The 27,933-nt window shown below is 51.0% G+C and overlaps 1 protein-coding gene across 8 annotated transcripts; it reads right to left on the bottom strand.

Annotated features, from left to right (window-relative positions):
• Nucleotides 1-115: 115 nt before the first annotated feature.
• Nucleotides 116-27,933, bottom strand: UBN1 (ubinuclein 1). Of its 8 annotated transcripts, none has more exons than XM_054270875.1 (18): nucleotides 27,896-27,933; nucleotides 27,062-27,464; nucleotides 25,434-25,520; nucleotides 24,474-24,569; nucleotides 23,383-23,517; nucleotides 22,843-22,946; nucleotides 21,292-21,721; nucleotides 16,214-16,284; nucleotides 13,727-13,856; nucleotides 12,345-12,463; nucleotides 11,752-11,874; nucleotides 10,817-10,960; nucleotides 8,089-8,139; nucleotides 6,984-7,026; nucleotides 5,454-6,677; nucleotides 3,859-4,111; nucleotides 3,484-3,573; nucleotides 116-561 (listed from the first exon to the last, which is right to left on the bottom strand). In XM_054270875.1, the coding sequence occupies exons 2-18, from the start codon at nucleotides 27,299-27,301 to the stop codon at nucleotides 509-511; spliced, it is 3,393 nt and encodes a 1,130-aa protein (XP_054126850.1). In that variant the 5' UTR covers nucleotides 27,302-27,464; nucleotides 27,896-27,933; the 3' UTR covers nucleotides 116-508. The 8 variants fall into 8 exon arrangements, with proteins under 8 accessions (XP_054126850.1, XP_054126853.1, XP_054126851.1 ...); XM_054270876.1 differs by lacking the exon at nucleotides 116-561 and adding an exon at nucleotides 1,166-2,049; XM_054270878.1 differs by lacking the exon at nucleotides 3,484-3,573.

Consider the following 27,933-nt stretch of genomic DNA (forward strand, 5'->3'; position numbering starts at 1 on the left):
GTTTTATAGTACAATTGGAAAGTTCCTCAAATGTCTTCAAGAAAGCACTGGCAGTGCTAGAGTTATCCAAGTAAATCCAAAGCAGAAGAAAGAAGCACCTTTCATACCCGGAGGTAACTGGACTTGGAGGTACTTGGCAGCTACAGACACAGGAGGGTGGGAATCCACTGCAGGACCAGCCCAGCCTCCCTGTGAGTTCCAGCTCCTGCCAGTGCCAGGGAATGCAGGAAGGGCAGCAGCAATAATAAACAGTGCTACAAAAGGCTCCTCTCATCAGAGCATGGCTCCAGGTGGCCCCACGTGTTGGGCTCAGCTCTGAAAGCCTCTGAGCAGACGCCCCAATGAGTTCCTTGTTGCAGTTCAGTCTCTCCAGTTGTCATAAAAAAAGAAATAGGGAAAAAAAAAGAAAAAAAAAAAGAAATCAAAAGACGCAGCTGGTATCCAAAGTCCATGAGCTGTTCCTCTGGGTTTTATCCTATGGGTGCTGGAGCTCCCCTCCTTGCAGGCGTCACAACTTGCGCTGCTGTGCACTGGACCCTTTGCCATGAAGCTGAGAAGCATCTGAAAGAAAATAAAACAGCTGGGAAGGGGCTCAGCATCCCCCAAAGGGCAGCTGGGACAGCCAGGCCTCTGCACAGAGTTTGGAAAGACCTACTCCTCATTCCCAGGGATCAAGAAGAAGAGGATGTGCTTGGAGATATTTCTGCACTGGGAGCAGCCTCTGAGGAAGGGACAAGGGAAGCACTGAGGGTCCCCTGTGGGCTCCCAGCAGAAACCCCAGGCACAATTCCAGCTGCCAGGGAGCTCCTTAGCCTGGGCCCTTCTCTAAATCCACCTTGCCATTCCCTCTAGGAATCCCAAAACACATGCTGGGGTTGCCTTGCCCCTAAGGTGGTTGGAAATAACCTGTTGTACATTTTTGCTGTTGTAATCACAGAATCACTGAGGTTGGAAAAGACCTCCAAGGGCAAGGAGACCAACCTGTGACCCATCCCCAGCTTGTCCCCAGCCCAGAGCACTGAGTGCCATGTCCAGGCCTTCCTTGGACACGTCCAGGCATGGGGAGTCCAAACCTTCCTGGACAGCCCCTGCCAATGCCTGACCACCATTTCCAAATAGAAACTCCTCCTGATGTCCAACCTAAACTTCCCCCTGTCTCCTCTTGTCCTGTCCACTGGTTGTGTGGGAGAAGAGGCCAACCCCTCACCTAGAAACCCCTTTTAGGTAGGGCTTTAAGTGCTCTATTGATTATTTTTTTGAACTATTTAATTAGGTGCTTTTTAAATGAAGGCTTTAGGTGCCCACTGATAGCAACAGGATCCATAGGAATCTCACCACTGATGGAACAGAAAGGAATGGATGTGGAGGACAAGAGAAAATGCACTGAAGAGAGAAAAAGGAAGGAAGTTTAAGGAAGCAAAAGTTTTCCAGGAGCAATCAAAACCACTTCAGACTGTGAAGGACCAATGGGAGCACTGAACGTGCAGCCAAGCAGCAGTGGCACCCAGCAGTGCAGCAGCAGCCTCTCCTCCAGACCAAGAACAGCTCCTCTGCATGCAGGAGCTCAGCCCAGCACATCCCATCTCCACATCCCCAGCACAAGGAACCCCCATCAGCAACAGAAGCACCAACCACACACAGGCAAGCACTGGATGCTCTTTGCTCAGAGGCTCTTGGATGAACATGGATATAAAAGCACTTTTATTTAAGGCATCAACATTTCTTTACACTTGCAGCAACCTCCCAGGCAGCTCCAGTGCTCAGACACAGCAATGCAGCTGTGGGCAGGTGTTGGCACAGCCAAACACAGCTGGTGCCACAAAACACAGGAATTCATTTTAAGGTTATGGGAGTCACTTAAATATCTGCTGTGTTCTCCTCCAAAACACCAGAACTGGGAATGATCCAAGAGATGGCAGCACCAGGCTCCATCCCCAATCTTTAAGTGAAAACACCAAGTGAGAAAGGAGGTCCTTGCTGAGCTGGATCCATGGTCAATTCTCCTTCACTTATTCCCAGTGGTCTTTTGTCTTCTGGCCCTGCATCCTGCTGAAGAATTCATCAAAAAATTCTTCTGTTATAAGCCCTCTGAACAACAGTGATCACTCTGAACTCCTTGAACTAAAGGGACAGAGAGCTGCTCCTCAGTGACATGGAATAAACTCCACAAGCCATGTTCAATCTCTGATCTCATTCCAGAAGTGTGATTTACAAACAGGAAGGAAGGGTCTGTCCCACCAGTGATCACTGCCAGGACCTCCTTCAGCTCTACCACACCAGCATGGCACAACCCACACCAAACTTCAGCAAAGGAAGCAAACCCAACCAACTCTTTGCATTTTCCTGAGTGCATAACACACTCTTCCTTCCTCAGCCAACAAGCACCGTGCTCAGCACTCAAGGGCTTTTGATTCCATGACTGCTCCAGGAGGCTACGTGGTTATCCATGCACACACCACAGGGCCAGGCTAGCACCCCTAAATCAGGCTCACTTAGCCCAGGAGGACCATCCCAGCAGGAGCAGGTACTAAGATAATGGCACTGAACTGTGCCAAAGTGCTAAAGAACACACCTAAGAAAGCAGAAATGGGAATTATCAGGGGACTAAGCAGCTCCCTGGAGCAGGTAAGAATGATCTGCTGGCACTGAATTTCAATTTTCCTTACTTCTCTCCTTTGGAAAACTCCTGTTTTATATATCACTTTGCAGGCATCAAACTGGGGCAGGAACAGGCTTAACTGCCAAATCCTCACGTTGTGAGCAGCAAGAAGAGCAATCTGCATTTACACTACAAACTGGTTGTGAAGGAGATGCTGGCAATTAACTCAGTGCACAGACACAAGACAGTCTGGTCTGACACATTTTATGTAGGCCACCAGGAACAAAACTCCCTAGAGCTGGAATATTCATTCCAGGGCAGTCCTGGCAGGCTGTGCAAACAGGCACAGCTTTCATCCTGGCAGGATAATTCTGAGTATCTGCAGGAAGCAACACTTGCTGTAAGCACTGAGGACTCATCATTCCAGAAACCACAGAATCCCAGGATGGTTTGATTCGAAGGGACCTTAAAGCCCATCTTACTCCACCCCCTGCCATGGGCAGGGACAACTTCCACTGTCCCAGGCTGCTCCCAGCCCTGCCCAGCCTGGCCTTGGACACTACCAGGGATCCAGGGGCAGCCACAGCTGCTCTGGGCACCCTGTGCCAGGGCCTGCCCACCCTCACAGCCCAGAATTTCTTTCTAATCATGGAATGGTTTGGGTTGGAAGGGACCTTAAAGCCCATCTTATTCCACCCCCTGCCATGGCAGGGACAGCTTCCACCAGAGCAGGTTTCCCCCAGCCCCTCACTGTGTACCTCAGAGAGGCTTTAGATACAACCACAGAGCTGGAAAACATGGAAACCCCTTTGGCTGCAGGCCTGGATCTGCTGAGATAGAGGGAGACTCATGAGGCAGAAGGACAAACACATCTGAGAAGTTACCTGGCAAACTCTGTGGTAAGTGAGTGGCCAGGGCAGAGTGTGGGAGTGGCGCTGCGTGGTGGGGGCTGGAGTGCAAACCAGCCAGAAGACCTAGAGAGAAAAACAAAGAGAGGACAGGGAAAAAGGAACAAATACACATCCAAGACAGAATGAGCAGAGGAGCTGCAGCAGTTAGCAGAGGTCGGGTTCCAGTTATTGGCACTTCTGGGTGAGCTCTAGGGATGCTCTCCAAACCGCTGGAGATACAAAAGCAGGGAGCACGGCACGAAGCAACAGCCAGAGAGATGGGCTGGTGTGCAATGGGGCAGCCCAGCAGAGCACTGATGGTCTAGGTGACAGCACAGGTGACACACAGGTGACCAGCAGGATACTCACTGTGCCCGAGGCCGTGGTGGAAAGTTCCTGGAGCAGGTCCTGTAACTATTGCATCCTTGGAAACTCCTGCTTTGGGGGAGGAGTCGGAACTGAAGGAGATGACATGGAGAGGGAAAGAATGAATAGGAGAGATAATACCTAACGGGGTGGAGCTCAGGGCAGCTGGCAGCTTTGGGTTGTTGGACTTGTAGGATGGAGCCAGTACACTTAAGGAGGAAGAGCTTGTTAGCAGCACAGCTCCACTAGTTCCTTTCTGCAAAGCAATGGAAAAGGTCAGTCAGGAGAGGGAGAATCAAGGTACAGCATCATTCAGACTTACAGATCTGCAAAACATGGAATGCTTGAGAATTCCCCCTTGGAAAAGCACCCTCCCAGCCAGGGCCCAAGAGAGGCCAACACTTGAGGCCATCTGCAGATGGACATTGGCAAGCCAGCTCTTCTGAATGTGGCCACACTGGATGTGCCTCCATGACTCCCTTGCTGGGAATTGTGCCTCCATAAGGCAGAGGACAAGTTTCCACACTGCCTGTGAGTTCCAGGGTTTGCCTCCCACTCACTTATGGCAGCACACACTGCTGACAACTCCAGGCACTGAGGTGTGACACCCAAGGCACCCCAGGAGGTTATTCAGGATCTCTCTCATGGAGACAGGCACCACTAGGAAGTGCTGCCAGCTCTCTAGCTCAGGAACAGAAAAGCTGTATCAGCTGAGCAGTTCATGCTTTCCATTTAAACACACTCCTTGTATTTCCCAGCTCTTTCCATGGGGCACAAAGGAATACAACATTAGGAACTATTACTTTTTTTCTATAGATAAAAATGAACCCCCTTACACAATTAAGTAATAAAATATTGTGGTTACACAAGTCTGTACTGATAACCCAGAAGTCCTTCCTGAAATGTTCTATATCCTAACAAATATTGGGAAAATTTCTCCATGGAAAGGATGGTCAGGCACTGGCACAGCTGCCCAGGGAAGGGGTAGAGTCACCACATCTGGGAGGATTTAAAAGCCATGGGGATGTGGCACTGGGGACATGGTTAGAGGTGACCTTGACAGTGCTGGGGGATTGGTTGGACTCATGATCTTAGAGGGCTTTTCCAACCTGAATGATTCCATGGTTCTATAACCACAGGTTATTTATTCTATGGGCCAGTCATGACAAAAGTGGCAATAATACTAAAATGACTTGGAATAATTTAAAGAAGGCTAAGTTTGTAGATCTAATTAATAATAAATTCATCATTATACTTTTAGTTTATGCAATGAATTTTATCTCTTGTGATAAATTACCTTACTGCACTTTCTCTTAATCCAAATGGGAGCCCTACTGTCCCCATAACTCACAGGGCCAGGGCAGGATCATGACACAGCCTGGGCAGTAACTGCCCTTTGGAAGGCAGCACAGTATTTATTCAGCTGAGTGGTTGTTTAGGCTGAAAGTGAAAGCTGGAATTGTGGAGGGCAAACCCAGGGCAAAGGCCACACCTTCCTAGTCTAAAGCAGGTGAAATCCAGAGAGTCATTCCAGATTTAGCTTCTGAAGTGCCCCCTTCAGGGCAGCAGTGACTGCCAGCACAGCAGGGCCCCCTTACCGGCACAGAGGTAGAGGCTGCGGTGCTGCTGACCACAGCTGGCTTTAGGGACGAGGTCAGCAGCTTGGCCACGCCCTGGGTGCCCCCGCTGGAATCCCCGTTGGAGCCCCCAGGAGGTGCCACCAGGGTCAGCTTCTGGGCCACGGGAGGTTTCTTCACGGAGGAGCCCGAGGCCGGGCGGCCCGAGGCCGAGCCCGGGGACGGGGCTGCAACACCGGGGAGCAAAGTCCCAGAGGAGCTGCCCTGGCTGGCAGGAGCTCCAGAGGAGCTGCTGGAAGAAGCCCCGTGCTTGGAGAGGGAGCCAGCGACAAAAGGGGATTTGTAAGATTGTCCTGAAGAGCCGGAGCCGCTTGAGTGCTTCCCGGCGTAGCTGAGAGAGGAGGAGGACAAGCCTTGGCCCTTGTGGGAGCTGCTGGAGTTCTGGGTGCTGCCTGGGGACGCGGAGGAATGGAAGCTCTGAGCTTTGGTTGATGACTTGACCTGCTGGAGGAGGGAGCGCTGGGGCAGGGGGGTGGAGGATTTGGGGTTCTGCAGTTTGACAAAGGGAGCTGGGGAGGGGAAAGGTTTCTGGAGCTGAGCACCAGGGTGGAACACCTTCACCTGAGCGCCCGGCAGCGGCGCCGAGGCCGGGGCCCCGTGGCCTGGCCTGACCAGGCTGTGGTGCTTCTGTTTGGCCTGGTGGGCATCAGGAAGGATTTTGCTGGGGGAGGCTTGGCAGGAATGCTCTTTGTAATTAGAGTTCTCTGTCTTCTTGTCTTGAGAAGACTGGCCCAACGCCAGGGCCTGCTCAGCGAGGAAGTTTAGAGGAGACTGGAGGGAACCGGAGGATGATGAAGGGGAAGGGTTGGGCTTTGGAAATGTCCTCTTCTCCTCTGAGGATGCAAGACCTGGGATCTTCTCTGGTGGAGCTTTTGGAGCTGCAGGAAGAGTAAAGTCAGGGCTCCCTGCTGCCCTGCTGTTGAGCACAGCCAGTTCCTTGGACACGGCTTCCAGGGAGGAGGTGGGGTTGTGAATCAAGTCCTCATCCAAGGAATCATCCTTGAAGGTGGCAGGAGCAGCAGTGCTGCTGGCAGCCTGGGCTGTCCCAAGGGACAGGAGCTCCCTGGTTTGGGCACTGATGCCCAGGGCTCCTCCCTGGGGCTCTGAGGACATGGCCAAGGAGCTGCTCGAGTGCAGGGAGGGGACAGACACTGACAGCTTCTTGTCTGGCTTGCAGGAAGAGTCCTGGAACAACATCACAGGAGAAGGTACAGTCAGAAGAGAGACAGGGTTTACTGCTGAAAAGGGAAGGAAGGTTCACAGTCTGGGGATAAAAGGCAGGACACACATATTCTGTGCCCATGAGCTCCCACTTCCCTCCCAGCTGCCACTGCCATCAATTTTAGCTGCTGTTCCAGTGTTTTTTCCAAGCCAAATACGGAGCAGAGCCATTTCACAGGAGCTGACACAAAGCTCAAACACAGGGTTCAGGGTGGCAGTCACTTGCCATTTGGCACATACCAACCTTGAGAATCAGCAAACAGAACTCACCTTCACTTTCACCTTGGTAGGAGCTATGACTTTCTTCTTCGCCCTGTTTGGAGGAAGACAAGACAAGACATGGCTGAGTGACTGCCCCAGGGAAGGAGCCAGCCTGGGAGCACTCCTGGGCCCTGCTGGTGACGATCCACTGAGTCTTTGCAGGGAACAGAGGCAGCATCTCAGGTTGCTAGGATTCAAAAGCACATGACATTTGGTTGCTGCTCTTGGAAGCCCCAGCTGCCACCAGGGAGTGGAGCAGAGCCTTGGAATGGCAGCAGAGCAGTGAAACACCCACACACACATCTGCAGCAGCTGCAGGACTCCACTGCTGCCCTCCTACAGCAAGGCCCAGAGAGAAACTGGCACAGAGACTGTTCTGCAGAAGTTACACCCTTCTTTTGGCTTCCCAGAAGAAGCAAAAGATGCAAAAGCATCTGCCAAACTCCCAGAGAATAGATTTGGTCAGATGCAATCCCTGGTACAAGACACCCCTGAGCAGCTGGGTGTGTGGCTGGGGGAAGGATGACTCCACACCCTATTCCACTTCCCCTCACTCACCAGTGCCAAGAATAGGACAGTCTGCCAAGCTGACACCAGCCTAAATCCATGTCCTCATCTGTTATCAACCACCAGCAAGATCCATGAGACCCTTTGGATTAAAGCCCCTGCCCAGGTGGATTCTGATGGCTCTTGGTGAGCCTGCTGCACCCACCTCCACCAGTGTGAGCTCATGGTGCCCCTCCTTGAGCCAGGCAGCAAGAGAGAGGGAATGCAGAACCCAGCAAGGACCAACAGAACAGGCTGCAGAAATCACACTCCACCTGACCTCCCTGAGCCTCCCAGGCCCAGCACAGAGCCCTCACTCCAGGCTGTAGAACCAGAGGTAACTTGGCTTTAAAGCCGTTATTGTTGAGCTTGCTGAAGGCTAAAGCACCTGAGGGAAGTGTTGGGAGATGTCACACACAAGCAGCTGCTGTCCCTAGACCTCCCCAAAGGAAGCAGCACTGATCTATGAGGGGGGAGCCAAGCAAGCTCAGGTGCTCCTGCAGGATCCCCCAGGCCCCAGGGATGGAGATGAGCAGCTGTCACTCCAGAGGAAGGCTGTGATACTCACAGGACTGATGTGAGGTGTCCGTGCACACGCCTGCTCTCCTTAAACAGTGTCCTAAGAAGGGAAGAGAGCAATGAGAAGTGACATCCAGCAAGACCCAGTAGAGCAGCTGGGATCACTGGAGACAGAGCTGCACGGCACAGCAGGGGACTTGGTGAGACTGCAACCACAGAGAGCAAACCAACATTCAGCCCTTGGCCGGGAGGATCATCCTGAGCTCCCCTCACAGTTCTCTCTCTGGGCAGCAATGCTTGTAGGCACTGCAAAGGCCACTGAGGCAGTGGTTGGACAATGGCTAAGGAAAAAGCTCTGCCAGCTTAAAAAGGCAACTGGAGAGGCAGGATCATCACTCAGGGCCTTCCTGCTGCCAGAGATCATCCAAGAGCTCTTCAGCCTGCAGGGAGGAAGCTCCCTTCCCGTGCCTCTCAGCCAGCAATGAAGGAGAGAAGGGTCTGTGCTGCTTTTGTGCCCAGCCTGGAGCTGAGTGACTCTGTACAGCACAACCCTTGCTGGAAGGACTGACTGAGCACAGCCATAGACTGAGCTTCAACCAAAGCCTGCACTACTGAGGGTAAAGCAGAGTCTCCCCAAACACTCTCTGACCCAAACCAGCTGCCAATCAGCTGCCCTCCTACATGTCAGGAAGGAGTTACAAACATTCCTGGCACATGGAATGGGATTCCTGGCTGGTATTAACAGACTTTTGTCTTAGTTTTTCTCTTAAAAAGCAAGCTTATGTTAACTTAACATTCTCTTAATCATCTCTTAGTGCTCATGGAGGAAACAGATTCATGGCAGGGCCTCTCTAACTCATCCATAAAATTGCTGCTCTACCTTCAAGTTCCTCTCACAGATGAACTTCTGAGACCATGATGACAGTGAAACAAGCTGACTTATCCATGGAATTGTTACAGTTTTCCTACAGCCACCAACCCCTCCCATGACTGTCACTCTACCCTCTGTCCTTAAACCACCAAGTCAGAGAATATCTTGAGTTGAATGGGACCCAGAAAGATCAAGTCCAACTCCAAGTCCCAGCAGGAGAAACCATTGTCCTTCAGCCATTGGAAAGCAACCAGGAAATCCACTTTTACTGAGGTATTACTTACTGTACTTAATTCCACTGGAAGTGCCTCCTACACTGAGTCTGTGAACATCTGAATGCCCAAGAACGGTTTCACCATCAAACTTGAAGATTTTAATTACAAGAAAAGTTTTTAAAACTTGGCAAGCTGAGACCCTCAGGCTGGGTATATCTTCATTAACTAAGCAGGAATCTTCACCCACTCCTAATGCCACCTTTCAGCTCCTGCCCCACCACACCACAACCATGCTGAGCACTGAGCTTCCTGTGCACATGCACCAAACAGCCTTCATGGGCTTCTCCAAGTGCATCTCTGATGTGCCACTCATACTTACTGCTCTCAGGAGAAAGCAAACTCAGCAGAGAGCTCAGCAGAGAAGTCAGCACTGCCCAGCTGGTGAAATGCAGAGACAGATCATGGAACAGCTTGGGTTGGAAGGAACCTTAAAGATTCCAAAGTGAGACTGCAGAGTTGTCCTTGCTTTGAAAGTACTGAGCAAAACAAAGCAGGCCAGAAGGTGGTGACAGCCCCAGCAGAGGGACTGTGCCATTTGTGTGGCTCTCTGACACTGCCAGCTCAGGGCAGGGATAATGGAGAGTGGGAAAGAGCAGGAAACAGCAGTGAGAGTGCAGAAACCACACCAGATTCTACTGACTTAAATAAGCCCCTGTAACTTTCCTACTTTGCTTTCTTTTGGGAATACTCCAGAGAAGACTTCCCAAAGTGTCTGGAAAATGTATCCTTTGTGATTACAAAGGGATCTTTTGTGATACAGAGCCAAGAAAGCAGAGACTGGCCCGTGGGCCTGAGCTCAGTGCCAGTGACACCTGTGTGGCACCACCATGGCACCAAGGCTGCCTAGCACTGCCATTCACAGTCCTGGCTGCACTCAGGAATTTGGGAGGTGAAAAGGCACAGAGGCAGGGGAGAAGGCAGGGCTGCCATCCACAGGGCCCTTCCCAGGCTGGAGAAAGGGACCAACACAAACCTTGTGAAGCTCAGTGAGATCCAGCACCAAGTCCTGCAGCTGGCATGGAACAGCCCTGGGCAGAGCCCTGCAGGAAAGGGCCTGGGGCTCCTGGGAGCAAGGGAAGGGAAGCACTGCTGCAGAAATGTCCTGCTCAGCACCTGGGAGGACACATCTGGACACAGATCCAGCTTCAGGGTCCCCACAATCCAAGAGAGATGCCAACAAACTGGAAACATCCCAAGGAACAGGGACACACAACAGCCAAGGAGAGGTGGAGGGAACTGGGTTTGCTCAGCCTGGAAAAAGAGAAGCCCCAGGAGGAGTCTAATGGCAGTTTTCCACTACCTAAAGAGTGGTGGGGACAGGAACAGGATGGAGCCAGACCTTTCTCAAAGGTGCACAGTAAAAAACAAAAGCAGGGAATATTCAGTTCAGTGCAGCAAGGGGAATTCTTACAGGAAATAAAGAGAAAAGATCTCATGAAGAGTGATCAAGTACCAGAACAGGAGCCCAGAGATGCTGTGGTAAACTCCATCCTTGGGAATTTCCAAAATTCCACATGCCAAAGCCCTGAGCACTCTGATCTAACTCTGAAGCCAACCATTCCCTGAGCAAGGGTAGGACTAATGACCTTCCCAGGTCCCTTGGGACAAGGAATCCCTTGGTTCTTGCTCACCTGGCCTGCATCCAGCCTTTTGGCCAAAGGGGCTTCACCTCTCCTTCTAGGAAGGTCTTCACATAATCCTCTAGAGACTGAGCCTTATTCTTGTCAAGGTCATAACCATCCAATTTAATCTTCACCAAGTGGCAAAGCAGCTCCCTGAGGAACAGGAAGATTTCACATACAGTTATGCAGATTGACCTTTCCCACTTGGAGATCATTCTCTTTATCCAGGCTGGATAAATTCACCAAGACACAACCCTGCACTGCCTCCTCAGGAAAGGAGAAGGGAAAAGCACAGTCTGTGTGTGCACAGGGAGAAAAGTCTTGTTATCCCTTCCCAGTGTGATCTCCTGAACCAGCTGAGGCAGGAAACCAGTGCCAGAGCCACAGGCACCACTAACAACCACAGCACTGAACCTCTCTGCAAGGAAGCACAGCTGGCTGTGTCCTACATGGATCAGCAGCACAAATCTGTTCCAGAATAAGAAGAAAAAGACAGCAGGACTGATTTTCCCTTTACCCTTTGTCACTCTCCCCTGTTCTCAGCACTCCTTCCCTGTGAGCCCCAGGTGCCAGGGGCAGTAGAACCCAACAGCTTCAACTGCTTCCAGAACCAGAACCTGGGCATGTCAAAGTCTGGGCTGTAGGATGCCAGCAATTCAGCTGAATCTCTTCTGCTCCCAAAGATCTGACTCTCTCCTTTGGATTCTGCACAGAGGCTCTCAGCACTTCTCTCAGGGTTAATCTGGGCCTGAAATCAGCTTCAGGGTGAGATGCAATAAATGCAGAAATGGCTTCCACAACCAACACCACGAACCTCCACGCTGACTGCTCCTACAGGTGATCAGCACTGTTTTGTAACAAAACACAGACTCCAAAATGCTTCACTGCCAACTGCAAAGAGCAAGACAGGTCATGAATTTGCTTAATATCTGAGTTATTCAAACCTGATCTCATCATTCCACTGGAATTTCTTCCGCGGGCCCGCGACACGCTTCCCTCCCTTTTCTTCATCCTCATCATCATCAGAACAAACACGCTGTTCTTTGTCTTTTTCCTCTTCCAGCATCCTAAAATGGAGACAGAAAAGGTGGAAGTGATCATCCTGCAGGTACAAGTAGATACTTAATCTGCAGTATTAAGTAAGTTAAGTATCTCTGAACAGCACTGGACAGGGTCTCAGTATCAGCAATCTCTGGCTTAGGGTTCAAGCTGAGCTATGGGCTGAAGGTTAAGAAATCTCCCAATATTTTGTAACAGAGATGATGGGACTAATGCAGCCTGACTGTTCCCAGGCTGCCATGTTCCCAAGGACACGCCTGCACATGCAAAACCCTTCAGCCAAGCTCTGTCCCATCAGTGCTGCTGTAGCTGGCATGGCCACAGACAGCACAAAGAACACACACAGCTCAGTCAGGCCAATCAGCAAATGTAACCCACGGAACAAAAAGAGGTGGCAAACTTCAGGAGAGCAGCCCAGGCCACAGGGAGCCTGCTGGGAAAAGCCACAGAGGGGGAAAGGAGCAAATGAGGAGCTTACTTGGCAAACTTGGCCTGAGTATGGGCTTGGCATTCCTCCTGGTACTTGGCCACCTGCTCTGGCATGGCCCTTCCAATGGCTTCCTTCAGCTTCTGCAGAGGCTCCTTCAGGCGCCCACCCTGCAGCGGGCACAGAGCTGTCAGCACAACAGCCAGGACTGGCTGGTAACTCACACAGACTCCCTGAATTTACAGAAGGCTGAGCAATAATCTGTATTAATAAACCTATACTTTTATACCTTAGTTCACTACAGGTGGAATTGATTAGTTCTTTAATTAAAACACTGTCATTGTTAGTTAATTAGCAAATCACCCTTTGGTAAACAAATCTGTGTAACACATTCCACATGTTCACAATGGCAGGTGCAGCAAGTTAAGAATTGTTTCTCATTTTTTTCTCTGATCTTCTCACAGATTTTTCCCAGAATGATGCCTGGGAAAGTGTCAGAACCCAGGACATCACTCTGGCTGTCCTGGATGGCTTGAGCCCCTGGGAGGGGGCTCAGAGACCTTAGCATGAAGCCAAAGACACCTGTGGCTTTGATTTTAACCCATGGAGAAAATTACCAACTTTATGTGAAGGTTTACAATCCACAAAAGTTTAAGTAGAATGACAGTTAGTTTGTCAGAGGGTGAAAAAGTAAAATGTTGAGGTTTTTAGAATGGGGGTTCAGAAGCCAAGATGGAGGGATTTGGGCATGCCTTGCCCTTTTTTCTTCTTCTTGTCCTCCATCTTCTGGGTGATGGTAGCACTTTTGGATTGGTTTAGAGCAGAAACACACTGTCTAACATAGGTGATAGGTATTTTAACATTATTATAAATAAAGTACAGGTAGTTTTTAGTATTAAAAGGTAACACCGCCCTGAGGGTGATCAGTGTGCCTCAACCCTGCTAGACAGGCCTCAGCAGGTCAGAAAAAGAATGTTAGATAGATAACAAATAAATAGAATGATAAATAAATATATAGGTAACAAATAAAAGAATGTTAGATAGAATGATAGATAACAGAGAATAAACAACCTTGAAAACCAGAGCTGAAGAATTCTGACTCTCCCTTCGATCTCTGGGCTGGGACAAAGAGACTTTCTAACACCTCGGGGTCATCTCAGCCACAGAGACTCCGAGAGGAAAGCTGAGTGTTTCTCTCTGTGGCCAGAGAGCTGCTGCCACACACAACACCCCAAAATGTTCCCATGGCTGGGACACCAAAATCCAGCCTGCTCCAACCCCACTCAGCCACCGTGCCAGGCTGCTGCTCCACGGAGGACACAGGGCTTTGGGGACAGCAACAGCCACACTGTGCACAGCAAGGCCACCACCCCCCAGGCTACACACCCCCCCAGCAGGGCCACCACCCCCCAGGCCTGGTGGCACCTCCTCACCTGCTCGTAGAGGTAGAGCCTGCGGGCTCTCTTCAGCAGCGTGTCCTTGCTGCAGGGGAAGAAGGCGGCCAGGTGGGCGTAGACCCCCGAGCGCACCTGGCTGCTGAGCTCCCGCGTCTGCAGCTCGATGCTGGGGACAAAAACACAGCCTCAGCAGGACTGCCAGCCAGCCCTGAGCCACCAGGGCCACCCTGAGGGGACTGGGAGGCAGGGACATGTAGGAGTGTCAGGGGTAGGACGGTGGGGACAGAGACAGAGATCTCTGCAGCCAGGTCAGGAACTTGGGGTTTATTGCAAAGGGCCTGGGGGCAGGGCCCTGCTGGGAGCTGCAGCCACAGCTCAGAGCAGGCTGAGAGAAGAGAGGGGGAGAGAGGATGAGAGGGTAAGAGAGCAAAAGGGCAAGGGAGTGAGGTTTCCATTACAATACAATAAATCTTCTTCTATGTTGAATATTCTGATTCTCACTAACCAATCTAGTACAAGATACAAATCCTATAGCATTTACATACAGCCTGTAAGAATCATTACATTACCACACTGTGTTACAATTTAAACCCTATAAACTCCTCTTTGGGCCCCTTCTGCCAAGCTGGCAGGGTCTGCTCTGACCCTTGGGCCTGTCTGCAAGCAGAGGGTGTTGTTCCATCAAAAGGGAATTACTTTCAGTCCAGCCACACCATTGTTTTGCAGTTGTTCAGTAACTGAGGTATCTCAAAGCTTGCTTTCATTTCCATCTTGCTTATAGTTTCTATATTCTCAAAATCTTTTGCCAGGCAATCATATTTATAAGGCTTCCCTGTTTCATCTTCCCCAACAGGGAGAGAGGGATGAAGGACAAGGTAAACTGTGTGAAGATTCTTTGGATTCTAGAATCAACAGATTTTATCCCCAGCTGTGCTTTGAATCTGCTGGAGAAGGAACAGGTGGCAGTCTGCAGTCTCATCTGCTCTCCCTGGCAGCAGCAGGCAGGAGGGTCAGGCAATGAAATGGGAAGGGCACACTGGTTGTGTCAGGTGCTGTGGCAGTGCAATTCAGGACAACACAAAATCAAACTTTATCCCTTGGGTTTCAACTTCTAAGTGAGTAGATGAGAGAGATCAGCATGTGCCAAACCCAAACCCATTGCACAATCAAACAGAAATTAGGAGCCTGGCTTTTTAAGCCATCTCTCAGTATCAGAAAGTGTAAAAAATGTCAAGTGATTCATCATCACCATTATTTAAGTCACAGAATGCTTTGAATTGGAAGGGATCTTAAAGCCCATCCAGTGCCACCCCTGCCATGGCAGGGACACCTCCCACTGTCCCAGGCTGCTCCAGCCCTGCCCAGCCTGGCCTTGGGCACTGCCAGGGATCCAGGGGCAGCCACAGCTGCTCTGGGCACCCTGTGCCAGGGCCTGCCCACCCTCACAGGGAACAATTCCTCATTCCCAATATCCCATCCAGCCCTGCCCTCTGGCAGTGGGAGCCATTCCCTGTGTCCTGTCCCTCCATCCCTTGTCCCCAGTCCCTCTCCAGCTCTCCTGGAGCCCCTTCAGGCCCTGGCAGGGGCTCTGAGGTGTCCCTGGAGCTTCTCCTCTCCAGGTGAGCACCCCCAGCTCTGCCAGCCTGGCTCAGAGCAGAGGGGCTCCAGCCCTTGGGGCATCTCTCCAACAGCCCAAATTCTTCTCTCAATCTATATTCATGTCTGGGGTTCCCCTGTTCCAAATTGTGCAGCAAAATTGTACAAATCTGTCTAAATCTCCTCTGAGTGAGGCTGAAGTGATCAGTTCACCACCAGACAAGGACTGTTTGTGCAGCCAGCACTGGAATGCTGGAAGGTGATAATCAGCCCTGGAAATGAGAGGGAAAGAGTCCCAAACTCCCCTTGGCAGTTCCCTGCAAGTGCCTGGATAAACCTTAATGAAATTAAAGCCTGGGTGTCAGTGTAATTGCACTGATCACAAAACCCTGTGCATTCATCAGCCCTGTCCAGGCTCTGGCAGAAGAATGAAGCCATTATCTGCAGCTGCCTGAGCAACACTGGCACTCTGTAATTTGGGCCTCAAAACACAGAGCAGGAATGGAATTCCTCCAGTTTTCCCAGAGAACCAGTTGAACACAGCAGCCTTATCCCAGTTACAAACAATTCTACATAGCATGCAAGTTAAGTAGCAAAAACACACCTGGCATCTCTCACAGGGAGAGATTTACTGGTCCTGCATCAAGCTAAACTCACAGGTCAAGTGGCCAAATTTAGGCACATAAGTATCAGTCAGAATCTTGAGAACAGGAGGCCTGGGTACATTCCCTCCAACACACTCCTAGCTCATCATATTTCAACTGAAAGCCATTTATAGGAGACTTTCATGTTATTCTGGGCATGTTCTGCCTGGAAGACCTGTACAAGGACAACCCCACAATTCCTGCTGAACCTGCTCCTGGATTTACCAAAAAATGCTTTGCCTAATGCTCTCCTTTCACACAGCTCTCTGCTGGCAGCACTTACTCCAGGATGATGTTGTTGATGTCCTGAGTGAAAAATCTCTGCTTGCCTTCTCCCTCAGCAGCTCTGGCAGCCTGGAAGTCAGGAAATAACACAAATCATCAGCACTTCACAGCTGGCACAAGCAGCCAGGTGTCTTCAAAACCACCCCAGAACTACTGCAAAACAAGGCACAGCTTTATTACACACACTCTGTCACAGCTAAAGCAAAGTAAAAATTTTCCAAAGTATAAATCCACTTTGATTTAGGTGAAATGTACATTTTTGAGTTGAGTCTGTAGTTAGCAAACATAGCTATTTAGCCTGACTGCAAAAAGCCTAAGCTCAAAGAAACTGCTTCAATGAAAGACAGAGATAAAAGGAGAGACAGAAAGTGATAGAAAGATACAGAGAAACTGCTGTGAGAACAGGTCAACCTGACCTAAGAATTCTTTCTGATAAAAAAGAACTAGCAGAAAATGTCACGTGAAATTCATAAAAATGAATATGTATGAACCTATTGTGAATTTGTATACATATGTATCTGAAAAAAAGATAAAAAAAACCCTGAAGTTCCCAGAAGTCCACATGTCAATTTTAAAAAAACAATTCCCACATGCATCCAGTGCTGTAATACACATACCAGCTTTACAACTTTCATAAAAGTTGTAGGGTTTTGATTATCTCTGCAAAACACAGCAGAAGTGTGAACCTCCCCAGCTCAGGTCCCTGCCTGACCTGGTAACACCTGGTGACCTTCCCAGCCTGGATTCTCCTCTCCAGATTGGAATCACCACTCTGGAGTGTTTCCTAGGACAAAGGATGTGACTTCTCTGGCAAACTTGCCATGGGGACAGCAACAGCTTCAAGCATGGTTTTATCTTCTCAGTAAATGGATGAATATGAGCTCAGAGCTTGTCCCTGGACCAGGGAAGCTCAAACTAATCACATCTAAGGAAGGTTGAGGAGACTTATCACCAGGTTTTCTAGATCCATCTGGAAACTAAGCCAAGACACCATCAGAGAAGAGTCACAGCCACAGGGGATGTGTTACTCCCAGTCAACACCATGGAAACAAAAAAAAAAGTCCAGTTCAGGAAGCTTCCAGAGCTATGACTGCAGCTCACAAAGTGCTGCCCAAAAACATCACACCCATGAAAAATATGTCCAGCAGGAAAATAATTCCAAGAGATGAATGAGGTAGTAGCAAATTGCCAAGAGCTTTCAGCTTTTTCTGAGTGGGGATATAAACAAAACTGGGATTTGGCACAAGGCAGCACCACGCGTTAGTGATTCCTTGCACAGGGAAGCAGACCAGGAGAGGATTTTGAAATCCCATGATTTACCACTCCAAAGTTGAGGCAGGAAAGCAATTAATTGATGCCCAGAGGGTGAACATTCCTCCCTGCCAGTAGCAGGTGATGTCACAGGAGGAGACTCAATGCTAAGGAGAATCCTCAACAGGAAAATTACTCAGGAAGGAGAGGGTTAAATCAAAGCAGTTCAAGCAGAAGAGGAAATGCCTGGAGGCTCCATTTAGCTCAGGAGATGATCCCACCTCTGGGATAGAGATCTGGCTCTCAGGCAGAGGTCCAGCACCTCTTCAGTGCCACCTGAGCTCACGTCCCACAGCCCTGACCCACAATTTCAGTTTCTTTCTTTCCTTATCCACAATCCAGCAACAAGGGACACAGCAGCAGGAAAATCTAAGCAGGGAAATCAGTGGGGACTCTGCTATTAAACTGTTTCACAACACCATAACAATTAACCTGATACCATGGCACTTCCAAAATATTCTCCTTTAACTCAGATAGAGCCACAAACAGCTGTTTTGGTGCTTTCTGAAACAGAAACATCCACCAAGAGCTTTTATCAGCTGTGGCAATACTTGCTTCAGCTCCTCCTCCCCTCCCATCTGCTCACCCCCAGTGCACAACTCAGCAGAACAGTTCTCTGAGAGCAGCTTATCTTCAGTGACAGGAATTACTCAGCATCCCTCACTTCAGCAAGAGGTGCTCTGAACTGAAGTGCCCCAGGAGGCAGAACCACCACAGAGCTCCAAGGGCATGTTTAGGACTTAAAATCAATGTTTAAAACCACCCCAGCAGCAGGAACACAACCCCTCAGCACTTGCTGACAGGCTGATGGTGACAGCCCTCACACCACAAGGCTGAGAGCACACTGTGACAGGCCAGGAGGGCATCCCTGACCAGCACCCAGTGTTTTCCTTCTCCAAATTAGACTGGAGCTTCCCAAAGCACACCACACTATGAGGAAGATGGGTGAGTCCCCCAGAAGCCCTGGTGAAAAGACAGAAGATCATCCTTCTAGACATTAATATATTCCACTCCTTTGCTGGAACCCTGGTTACTGAGGATTTCAGACTTTCTGTGCTGCCAGGCACTGACCCCCAGAGAACACTGCACTGACCTGAGGCTGTGGAGAAGCTTCCAGAATGGAATGGCAGAACTGGGATTGTGGGTGTGGAGTTTGAACAGAAGTGTGTAATATGTGGTGGAAAACTTAGAGTTTAATGTTTTAGAATATAGTAATATATGTAAAGCAAGATGGAGGTTTTAGGGCAGAGGCTGCTCCTTGTTCATCTTCTTCCATGGGTTTGGGTGGTTTTGTGTAATTGGATAAAAAGTCCACATTGCAGCCATGGGTGGTTGGTTATTGGGTTAAAAGTAAAAAAAATTTAGATGTCATTTCCTAATTGGACAGTTTAGCCTTAAAAGCCCCTGTAGAGAGACATACATAGCCATTTTCTACCTTGTTAGAGCAAAGCACTGTAGAACTCACAGCTTGTGAGACTGTGACATAGATAAGAACTAAAAAACAACTGAGTCCCAACAAGAAATACTGTCTGGTCATTTAATCCTGGCCCTGGCAGAAAAGAAGCAAAGAATCCATTCCTCCCTAAATGGGACCCCAACAACCAGATGTTAAAAATGGCTGAAGGACTCAAATTGCCAAACTGGTGCAGCTCCAGTGGTACCCAGGCTTCAGCAAAGGCTCTGCCTGTGACATGGAAATGGTTCTAGCAAATCCTCAAGCCCCATCTACAGGGCTTTCCAGGCCTTCTCCCAGTGCACAACTGTGCCAATGCCTTCCAGCTGCACCCTCTAATTTCACACACACAGCACTGTGCTCCCCTTCAGTGTCCTGACCAGCACAGCACATTGAAAACATTATGGTGGAATTTGTCCTTGTCATGGTTTAACCCCAGCCTGCAACTCAGCCCCTCACAGCTGCTGCTCCCTCACCCAGGTGGGATGGGGCAGGAAATCACAGAGGTGAAAGGGAGAAAATCCATGGGCTGAGACAAGGCAGTGTAACAGGGAAAGCAAAAGCCATGCAAGCAAAGAAAACAAGGAATTCATTCCTCACTCCCCAAGGACAGGCAGGTGTTGAGCCATCCCCAGGACAGCAGGGCTCCATCCATCACATGTATCGTGTGGGAAACAAATGCCATCACTCCAAACATCCCCCTCTTCCCTTTCCCCCTGCTTTATCTGCTGAGCATGACCCCCTGTCTGGGATATCCCTGCTGGAATCCCTGTCCTGGCTGTCCCCTCCCAGCTCCTCCTGCCCCTCACTGGCAGCCTGGGGTGGGAGCACCAGAGGCCTTGGCACTGGGTGACCACTCCCTGCTCAACAACAAAACATCCCTGGGATATCACAGCACAATTCAAAACAGCCCCAAAACAGCCACTCTGGAGAAAATGACCTCTATCCCAGCCCAAACCAGCCCCCCAGGCTCAGTAATTCACATTTCAGTCCATTCATGTCACACTGACTCTGGAAATTACTGCCTGCATCAGGACCACGCTTTTCTAAGAGGGGTTAAGAAGGAATCCTGGTCAGGTGTGACCTCAAGTGTCACATTCAGCACCTGACAAGATCCAGCACCTAGACACCACTTCACATCTGGGCCTTCAAGAAAATCACTTAGTGGAAACTGAGTGGCACAAAGGTGTGATACCAGTGGATCTGAGAAATTCCCCCTCTGGAGTGTGCTCTGTCCCTGTGTGCTGCCACACAGAGCCAGCAGAGCTGTGCCCTCCTGTCACTGTCACACACACAGAGCTGTGCTCTCCTGTCACACACACACACAGAGCTGTGCCACTCCTGTCACACACACACACACTGTCACACACACACCCCTGTCACACACACAGAGCTGTGCCCTCCTGTCACACACACACACAGAGCTGTGCCACTCCTGTCACACACACACACACTGTCACACACACACCCCTGTCACACACACAGAGCTGTGCCCTCCTGTCACACACACACACTGTCACACACACACCCCTGTCACACACACCCCCCCTCCTGTCACACACAGAGCCAGCAGAGCTGTGCCCCTCCTGTCACACACACACACATCCCCTCCTGTCACACACACACCCTGCTGTCACACACACACACCCTCCTGTGTCACACACACACCCTCCTGTGTCACACACACACCCCCCCGTCACACACACACACCCTCCTGTCACACACACACACCCTCCTGTGTCACACACACAGACACCCTCCTGTGTCACACACACAGACATCCTCCTGTGTCACACACACACCCCCCCCGTCACACACACACACCCTCCTGTCCCACCCTCCCAGCAGAGCTGTGCCCTCCTGTCACACACACAGAGCTGTGCCCTCCTGTCACTGTCACACACACACACAGAGCTGTGCCCTCCTGTCACACACACACACCCCCAGTCACACACACAGACACCCTCCTGTGTCACACACACACACCCCCGCTCCTGTCACACACACACACCCTCCTGTCACACACACACACAGAGCTGTGCCCTCCTGTCACACACACAGAGCTGTGCCCTGCTGTCACTGTCACACACACACACAGAGCTGTGCCCTCCTGTCACACACACACACCCCCAGTCACACACACAGACACCCTCCTGTGTCACACACACACACCCCCGCTCCTGTCACACACACACACCCTCCTGTCACACACACACACAGAGCTGTGCCCTCCTGTCACACACACCCTCTGTCCCACCCTCCCAGCAGAGCTGTGCCCCCGCCAGCCCCAGTGTCCCCAGGAGCTGCTGTACCTGAGCCAGTTCCTTGATCCTTTTCTCCAGGGGGGCCGGCAGCCCCTCGGGGAGGGATGGGGGCTGCTTGAACTCCTGCTCCAAGGCAGGGTCGCTGCCATCCTCCAGCTCAGGGCAGGGGCTGCCCTCGGGGGACTCGCTGAGCAGCCGCTCCAGGTCCAGCTCGCTCAGGGAGTCCATGGCCGAGGCTGCCTGCAGCAGGTCACTGTCACTGGCGTGCCCAAAGAGGGACAGCAGGGGGTCAGCCATGGCCTCTGCCTCCCTTGGGCCTGCAGGGTCTGCTGGGGAAGGGGGCACCGCTTTCTGCTCTTCGTCTTTCTTCTTCTGAGCGTCCTTCTCCTTCTGGAACTTCTTCAGCATCTCCTTGACACTGAGAGCTCCAGAGTATTTCTTCTTCTTCTTCTCCTTACTTGCATTTAATGCTGTGAAGCTGCAAACAAAGGGTAGAGGTGGGAAAGGGACTGAATACAAGATCAAGGAGCAGAGAGGGTCCCTTGTCCCCCAGTTCACTTCAGGCACAATTCCCTGGAAAGTCTAAACTCATTAACCAATTACAGCAGAAAAAGTATTTTACAGCTTCTACAAGTCTCAGGGTTCTTTCTGGCTGTTCATCTCAGCTCAGAGAAGTCTGTCCTGACTCACTGCAGAGAGGTGCTGGGGCCTAAACCACCTCCACAGAGCTCTGCTTTCACTTAGCTACATGAAATTATTGTTATTCCAGCAAGGAAGGTTGGGAAATGCACAATTAGTACAGAGGAACTGAGGCAGGACAGAGTTAGTGTGAAGCTTTCTGCTATGTTAAAACCAGGAGAGCAAATTTTCTTGCTCACTTTGAAGGAATCACGCACTGATACCACGTCAGACACATGGGCTGCTGCTGCCCAAAAGCAGATCCATGCAGGAAAAAATAAATTACAAAGAATAGTTAAAGGAAGAAGGAAAAAACTCAGGTGGAAAATACAAGAAATTAATGAAAAGCAACAGATATAGATACTGAAAGAGACAGGCCAGGCAGATCAAAGCATGGACAGAACTACAGCACAAGATGACTCAGAACAAAAAGAAAAACCATTCCATTTTACAGTCCAAAAGCTATAAAAGAGCTGAGCACTCATCCAAGAAATACTTTGGGCAGGAGTACAAAGGACTGCCCAGAGAGAGCAGTGACACAGCCTGCCTTGTAACCTCTCCCTCCTGGCAGCCCTGAGCCCTTCCCACCTGCCTTTCCTCCCACAGCTTCATCCCAACAGTTGTTATCTTTCCCTCTCCTCTCCAGATCTGTTCCCATTAAACAGAGCTCCAAAACCACCACTCCTGCAGCCAGCTGTGCCTCTCTCTGCTCTGTGGAGACCCTCACACTGCTGCTCTGGAGCTGTGCTCCTTCCCTGATCATCCCCTGCCTTTCTTTGCCACTTGGGAAGCAACAGGGGTTTGGAAAATGTGCTGGTGTTTGCACTGTGCATTGAAGCCACCCCACAGCTTCCTACTGCAGCCACCTGGAACCCTGGAACAAGGTGCTGAGCAGCAAGAATTGCCTCCTCCCCTCCTTACCCAGCTTTTGGAAACTTGGACTTCTTTGATTTCTTTTCCTTGTCATAAGAATCATCCTTCTTCTTCTTCTTTATTTTTTCACCCCCATCTTTCAACTTCCGCTTCTGCAGAGGGTTAAAAACGAGTCACAGTCAAAGAGTTTCCCACAACATCCCCAGCACTCCCTGAGCCACTCTGGGGCCTCTCCCAGGCATGTGAAAACACAGGATCATCAACCCAACCCCCTGCATCCCTCACCATGGCTCTGGCACGTGTTGCCTTCAGCATTTGACAGCACCCCCATAACGCTGTGACTTCCAGAGTGACAGGGAGCTGCTGCCACCTCTGCTCTGGGAACCAGGTAACCCCACCAGAGTCTTATCCATGCCAGACATGCTTCATTTTAGTCAGAAATTTTAGGATACAATGGGATTTCATGTGCCTATCCCTATTCTGTCCAGGCCAAGTCACAAATCTCTCCCACTCTGGATGTTAACACACTTTCATGCAGCAAGCTCTGAGCTGTAACAGAGGGAATCATTGAGAAAGCTCCTTCCTGACCTTGGGACACTTCTTCTTCTTCTCTTTGACATAGTCATCCTCAGACTCAGAGGCCTGCCGGAACTGCAGCGTGCCTGAGTTGATGTAGAACCCTCCATACTTGGTGGTGAGAGAGGCAGGAACCAGCTCATCATACTGCAAAGAACAGACAACACTTCATTGCCACTGGGACCTGGTTACCTCATTCCACAGCTCAGCTGCTTGGAGGATGCAGTGGGATCCATGGAATCACAAAACATGCTGAGCTGGAAGGGACCCATCAGATTGAGTCCAGCTCCTGGCCCTGCACAGACACCCCAACAATCCCAATCCCTGAGATTGTTGTCCAAATGCTCTGGAGCTCACACAGGCTTGGTGCTGTGGCTCTGAGAAAGCTGTTCCAGTGCCTGACCATGCAGGAAAAAATACATGACAAAGAATAGTTAAAGTTCTTGGTTAAGGTTAAAGGTTCCTGGGGGAAGAACCTTTTCCTGATATCCCACCTAAAGCTCCCTGGCTCAGCTCCAGCCATGCCCCCAAGTCCTGTCCCTGGTCATGAGGAGGTTGTGCTCCCCCAGGAACACTCTGGATGCCCACCAGCACCTCCTGCCCTGCAGCAGCCCCAGAGCTCTCCCTCCCTGGCCCTGGCAGCCTCGTAGCTCAGCCCCCTTTAGGCACTCCTGATAGTGGAACCCTGGAAAAAGTTAAGGATAGAATCTAAAATGTTAGGCTTTGTGCTTTCCCAGATCAACTGCACCTGCGTAAGCAGTATGATAAATTATATAATTGTTAGATGTGATGATTGTTTAGTAATTAAATGTAATTATTATATAACCATAAGAAGAATAGTGAGAAACTATGTTGGAAAGTCAGAGAGGGGCTAAATTTATGTATACAATAGAGCAATATAAGTTTAATAATTAACATGAAAGTTATGTAACGATAGGGTATAAAACACGATCATTTCGGATGTATGGTCGGAATCAGATTTGGGTTGAATATACCCCGATTCCCAGAGCTCTTAATAAAAAGCACCCCATATAGTCCCCCATGATTATGTGATTTTGAACGCTAACACCCCCAGCCCCAGCACCTCCAGCCCCAGCACTCACAGCCTCCGAGTTGTCGATGAAGGAGTCGGACTCATCGTAGCCATAGCCCATGTCAATCAGATCCTGGATCCGGTCCTTCCTGCGCCTCTTGCCACCCTGAACAACAAACATGGGCACTGGGATCACTTTTCCATCCCAGCACCCCACAGATACTCTGACACAGGGCTCCAGGACAAAAAAGCTACAGCAGAAGCAAAGCAGGGCTGGCTCCCATCGCACTGCACTCCCAGGGTGTGTAAATCCAGTTTTAAGCCTTGTCATAGAGAAACAGAACAGTGCAGCCAAATGAAAAACTGCCAGCCAGACTCCACACTCAACTGGGCCTGCATCCCTCCAACAATCCTGCCAGGGCTCTCTTCCATAGGGCTTGCTCTTCCCCAAGTGCTCCAGCAGGTTCAGACTCAGTGCTGCAGGCATCAAACACACACAGAGTGTGGCAAGGGGACCCATGGGCCAAATCTGTGTCACAAAACAACACACAACTTGCTGCCCCAAAGTGCCAAAGGGTACAAAAACCACAGTGTGGTTTTAGTGCCACCCACAGAAATAATGCAAAAGGAAGAACAGAAAGGACAGGTAAAAGAGATCCATGCAGCAGTGTCCTCATCACAGCCCCATGCTCAGAGACTCTGAACATTCCACCCTGCCACAGCAACAAGGCCTGGGAATCCATTTTTACTTAAGGAAAACTCAATTTTATCAATCACTGTAATTGATTTGCTGCTCACTTTAGTTCATGTAATTTGCTTTAATCAGACTCATCTGATTTAAGAATGAATCTGAACTATTTTTGCAGCCCTGAGACAGAAAAAGAACATAAAAACCAGCACATGGCAGCCAGGATAAAGGACTGGGGGAGAACAGGAACTTGAGAGCCAGTGAGCATTAAAAGCACTGCCTGAGACCTGAACAGCACTGCCCAGCCCAGAGAATAACATAATTTAAAGAAAAAACACTTACATATTTTTCTTCAAACTTCCTAGCAAGAGCCTCCACTTTGTGCCTTTCCTTTTCCTCATCATTGAAGGGATCAGCTGAGTCTTTCTTCTGCAGAAACAAAGGAGGTAAAACAATGACAGCCAATCCTGTCACAGTGCCACCAAAACTGCAGGAATTAAACCCATCCTGAATGGAGCAGCTGGGCAGAAGCTCAGATAAATCAACCTTTAGGACAATGCTGAGAAACATCCCCCTGAGAAACATCTTCATCAGTGCCAGGGACAGTGTGATCAGGGCACTCTCAGCAGGCCTGGGGATGCCACCCAGCTGTGTGGGGTGGCTGACACACCTGAGGGGTGGGAGGGCATCCAGAGGGACCTGGGCAGGCTGGAGGGCTGCGACCATGGGAACCTCACAAAGTTCAACCAAGCCAAATGCTGGAGCACCTGGAACCTGTGGGATCAGTGCAGGCTGGGAGAGGAAGGGATTTGGGGGACTGGAGGGTGACAGCTGGACCTGCCCTGGCTGGGAGCACCCAGAGATCCCCCTGGGCTGGGCTGAGCCCTGCTATGGGCAGCAGGAGGGGGGGATTCTGCCCCTCAGGTGAGACCCCACCTGCAGAGCTGCCCCCAGATCTGGGGAACAACAGCAGCAGGACCTGGAGCTGCTGGAGAGAGTCCAGGGGAGCCCATGGAGACACCCCAAGGATGGAGCCCCTCTGGAGCCAGGCTGGGAGAGCTGGGGGTGCTCACCTGGAGAGGAGAAGCTCCAGGGACACCTCAGAGCCCCTGCCAGGGCCTGAAGGGGCTCCAGGAGAGCTGCAGAGGGACTGGGGACAAGGCATGGAGGGACAGGACACAGGGAATGGCTCCCACTGCCAGAGGGCAGGGCTGGATGGGATATTGGGAATGAGGAATTGTTCCCTGTGAGGGTGGGCAGGCCCTGGCACAGGGTGCCCAGAGCAGCTGTGGCTGCCCCTGCATCCCTGGCAGTGCCCAAGGCCAGGCTGGGCAGGGCTGGGAGCAGCCTGGGACAGTGGGAGGTGTCCTGGACATGGCAGGGGTGGGATGGGATGAGCTTTAAGGCCCTTTCCAAGCCAGACTATGCTGGGATTCTGAGAGTGTCCCTGTGGTTTGGGTGCTTTCCCAGCTCGTTTTGTACCTGCCTCTGCTTCTCACAACCCTCAAAAAAACCCCCCAAAAATTAAATAGCATAAAACATCAACTGACTGCTAACAGTCCTGAAGGCAAACAGTAAAAGGAACAGAATGCAGTAAGTTTCTTTTCATAGACAAACACTCCTAACTCAAACTTTAGATGCTACAGGAGTTTTCATTCATATCTCCTTTGGTGCTCTTTGGAAAACAGCTCCTTATCACTGCCAGTGCCCAGGTACCAAAACTCACTTCAGATCCACTGAACGAGCATCACATCCCACACCTGCCACAGCACAACACCAAACTCCAGCAGGGCAAAGGAGTGTCCCAGCATGGCCTGACAAGCAGCACCCCAGCCTGTGGGTCAATGTTCACCCACCCTCCTCCCACCTCGAAGCACTCACAGCAAACACAGACCCAGCTCTCACAACACACAGCCCTGGAGACGTTCAGCTCCAACACAGATCCCCACAGATCCCCCAGGGACACTCACCTTGTCACCTGAAGAACTCCCTTTTACTTTCCCCCGACAGCTCTTGAGGAGATCGGGGTAGAAGAACTCGGGGCAGCGTTTGTGGTCGGGCTCGAAGAGGGTCAGGGTGATGCGCACGGCCGTGGCCGCCGGCTCCGCCTCCGGGGGCTGCTCCGCCTCGTCCTTCCGAGACCTCTTGAGGAAGCTGCTGCTCAGGGGCCCGTGCAGAGTGGTGAACGACACCCGGTGCGGCTCTGTCATGGCTATGGCCGAGCCTTACCAGGCCTCACGGCATCGTCCCCATGGCATTAGGAGAGGTCTGCGGGGTTTCAGCGCGGGTAACGGAGGATGCTGGCAGCGGAACGAGGGCTTTGCTTTCGGAGTTTTCCCGGGAAGTGACAAAGGGCCGTGCTGCGAGCGCTCGCTGCAATCATTAGAGAGAAAAAGGAGAGAAAGAAAGAAGTCAAGCCTTGTAGCAGTCTTCCCTCCAGCACTGGCAGTTCCTCGCTATCGCTCCAGCTCCATCGCGGCTCTCTCTCCTCGCACCACACCGCTCCATGGGTAAGGGCTGAAGGAAATCCAGCTGCGGGCAACAAAACCAGCCCACCACACTAGCTCTGACGCGGCCCGGGAGCCCTGGGCACGAACACCGGGCCGGGCTGCACCTCTCGGGCCGGGGCTGCACCTCCCGGGCCCGGGCTGCGCTCCGGCCGCGCGATGTCCCGCTGCACGGAGGCCCGCTCACCGCTGTCTCTGGGACAGGGGCCGAGCGGGGTCCGGGGAGGCAGCTCCGCCGGAGGGAGCAGAGGGGCGGTCCGAGGCCGCGGTGCCGGTGCCGGGCCCGCCCTCACTCACCGCCGCCTCAGCCGCCGCTCCGGGCCCGCTCCGGCCCC

Source organism: Melozone crissalis, unplaced genomic scaffold (assembly GCF_028551555.1).
Source record: "Melozone crissalis strain CALT ecotype California unplaced genomic scaffold, PUWL_Pcris_2 ptg000012l_1, whole genome shotgun sequence".
Classification (NCBI taxonomy): domain Eukaryota; kingdom Metazoa; phylum Chordata; class Aves; order Passeriformes; family Passerellidae; genus Melozone; species Melozone crissalis.

What these genes read in the sequence shown, in the direction of transcription:
- UBN1 (XM_054270872.1), bottom strand. Translation starts at nt 27,301, where the DNA reads ATGACAGAGCCGCACCGGGTGTCGTTCACCACTCTGCACGGGCCCCTG. An exon ending in GGAAGTTTGAAGAAAAATAT is followed by an intron (nt 24,570 to 25,433) that starts GTAAGTGTTTTT and finishes TTTGTTGTTCAG; the next exon opens with GGTGGCAAGAGGCGCAGGAA. An exon ending in ACTCAGGCCAAGTTTGCCAA is followed by an intron (nt 11,875 to 12,344) that starts GTAAGCTCCTCA and finishes TCTCCATTTTAG; the next exon opens with GATGCTGGAAGAGGAAAAAG.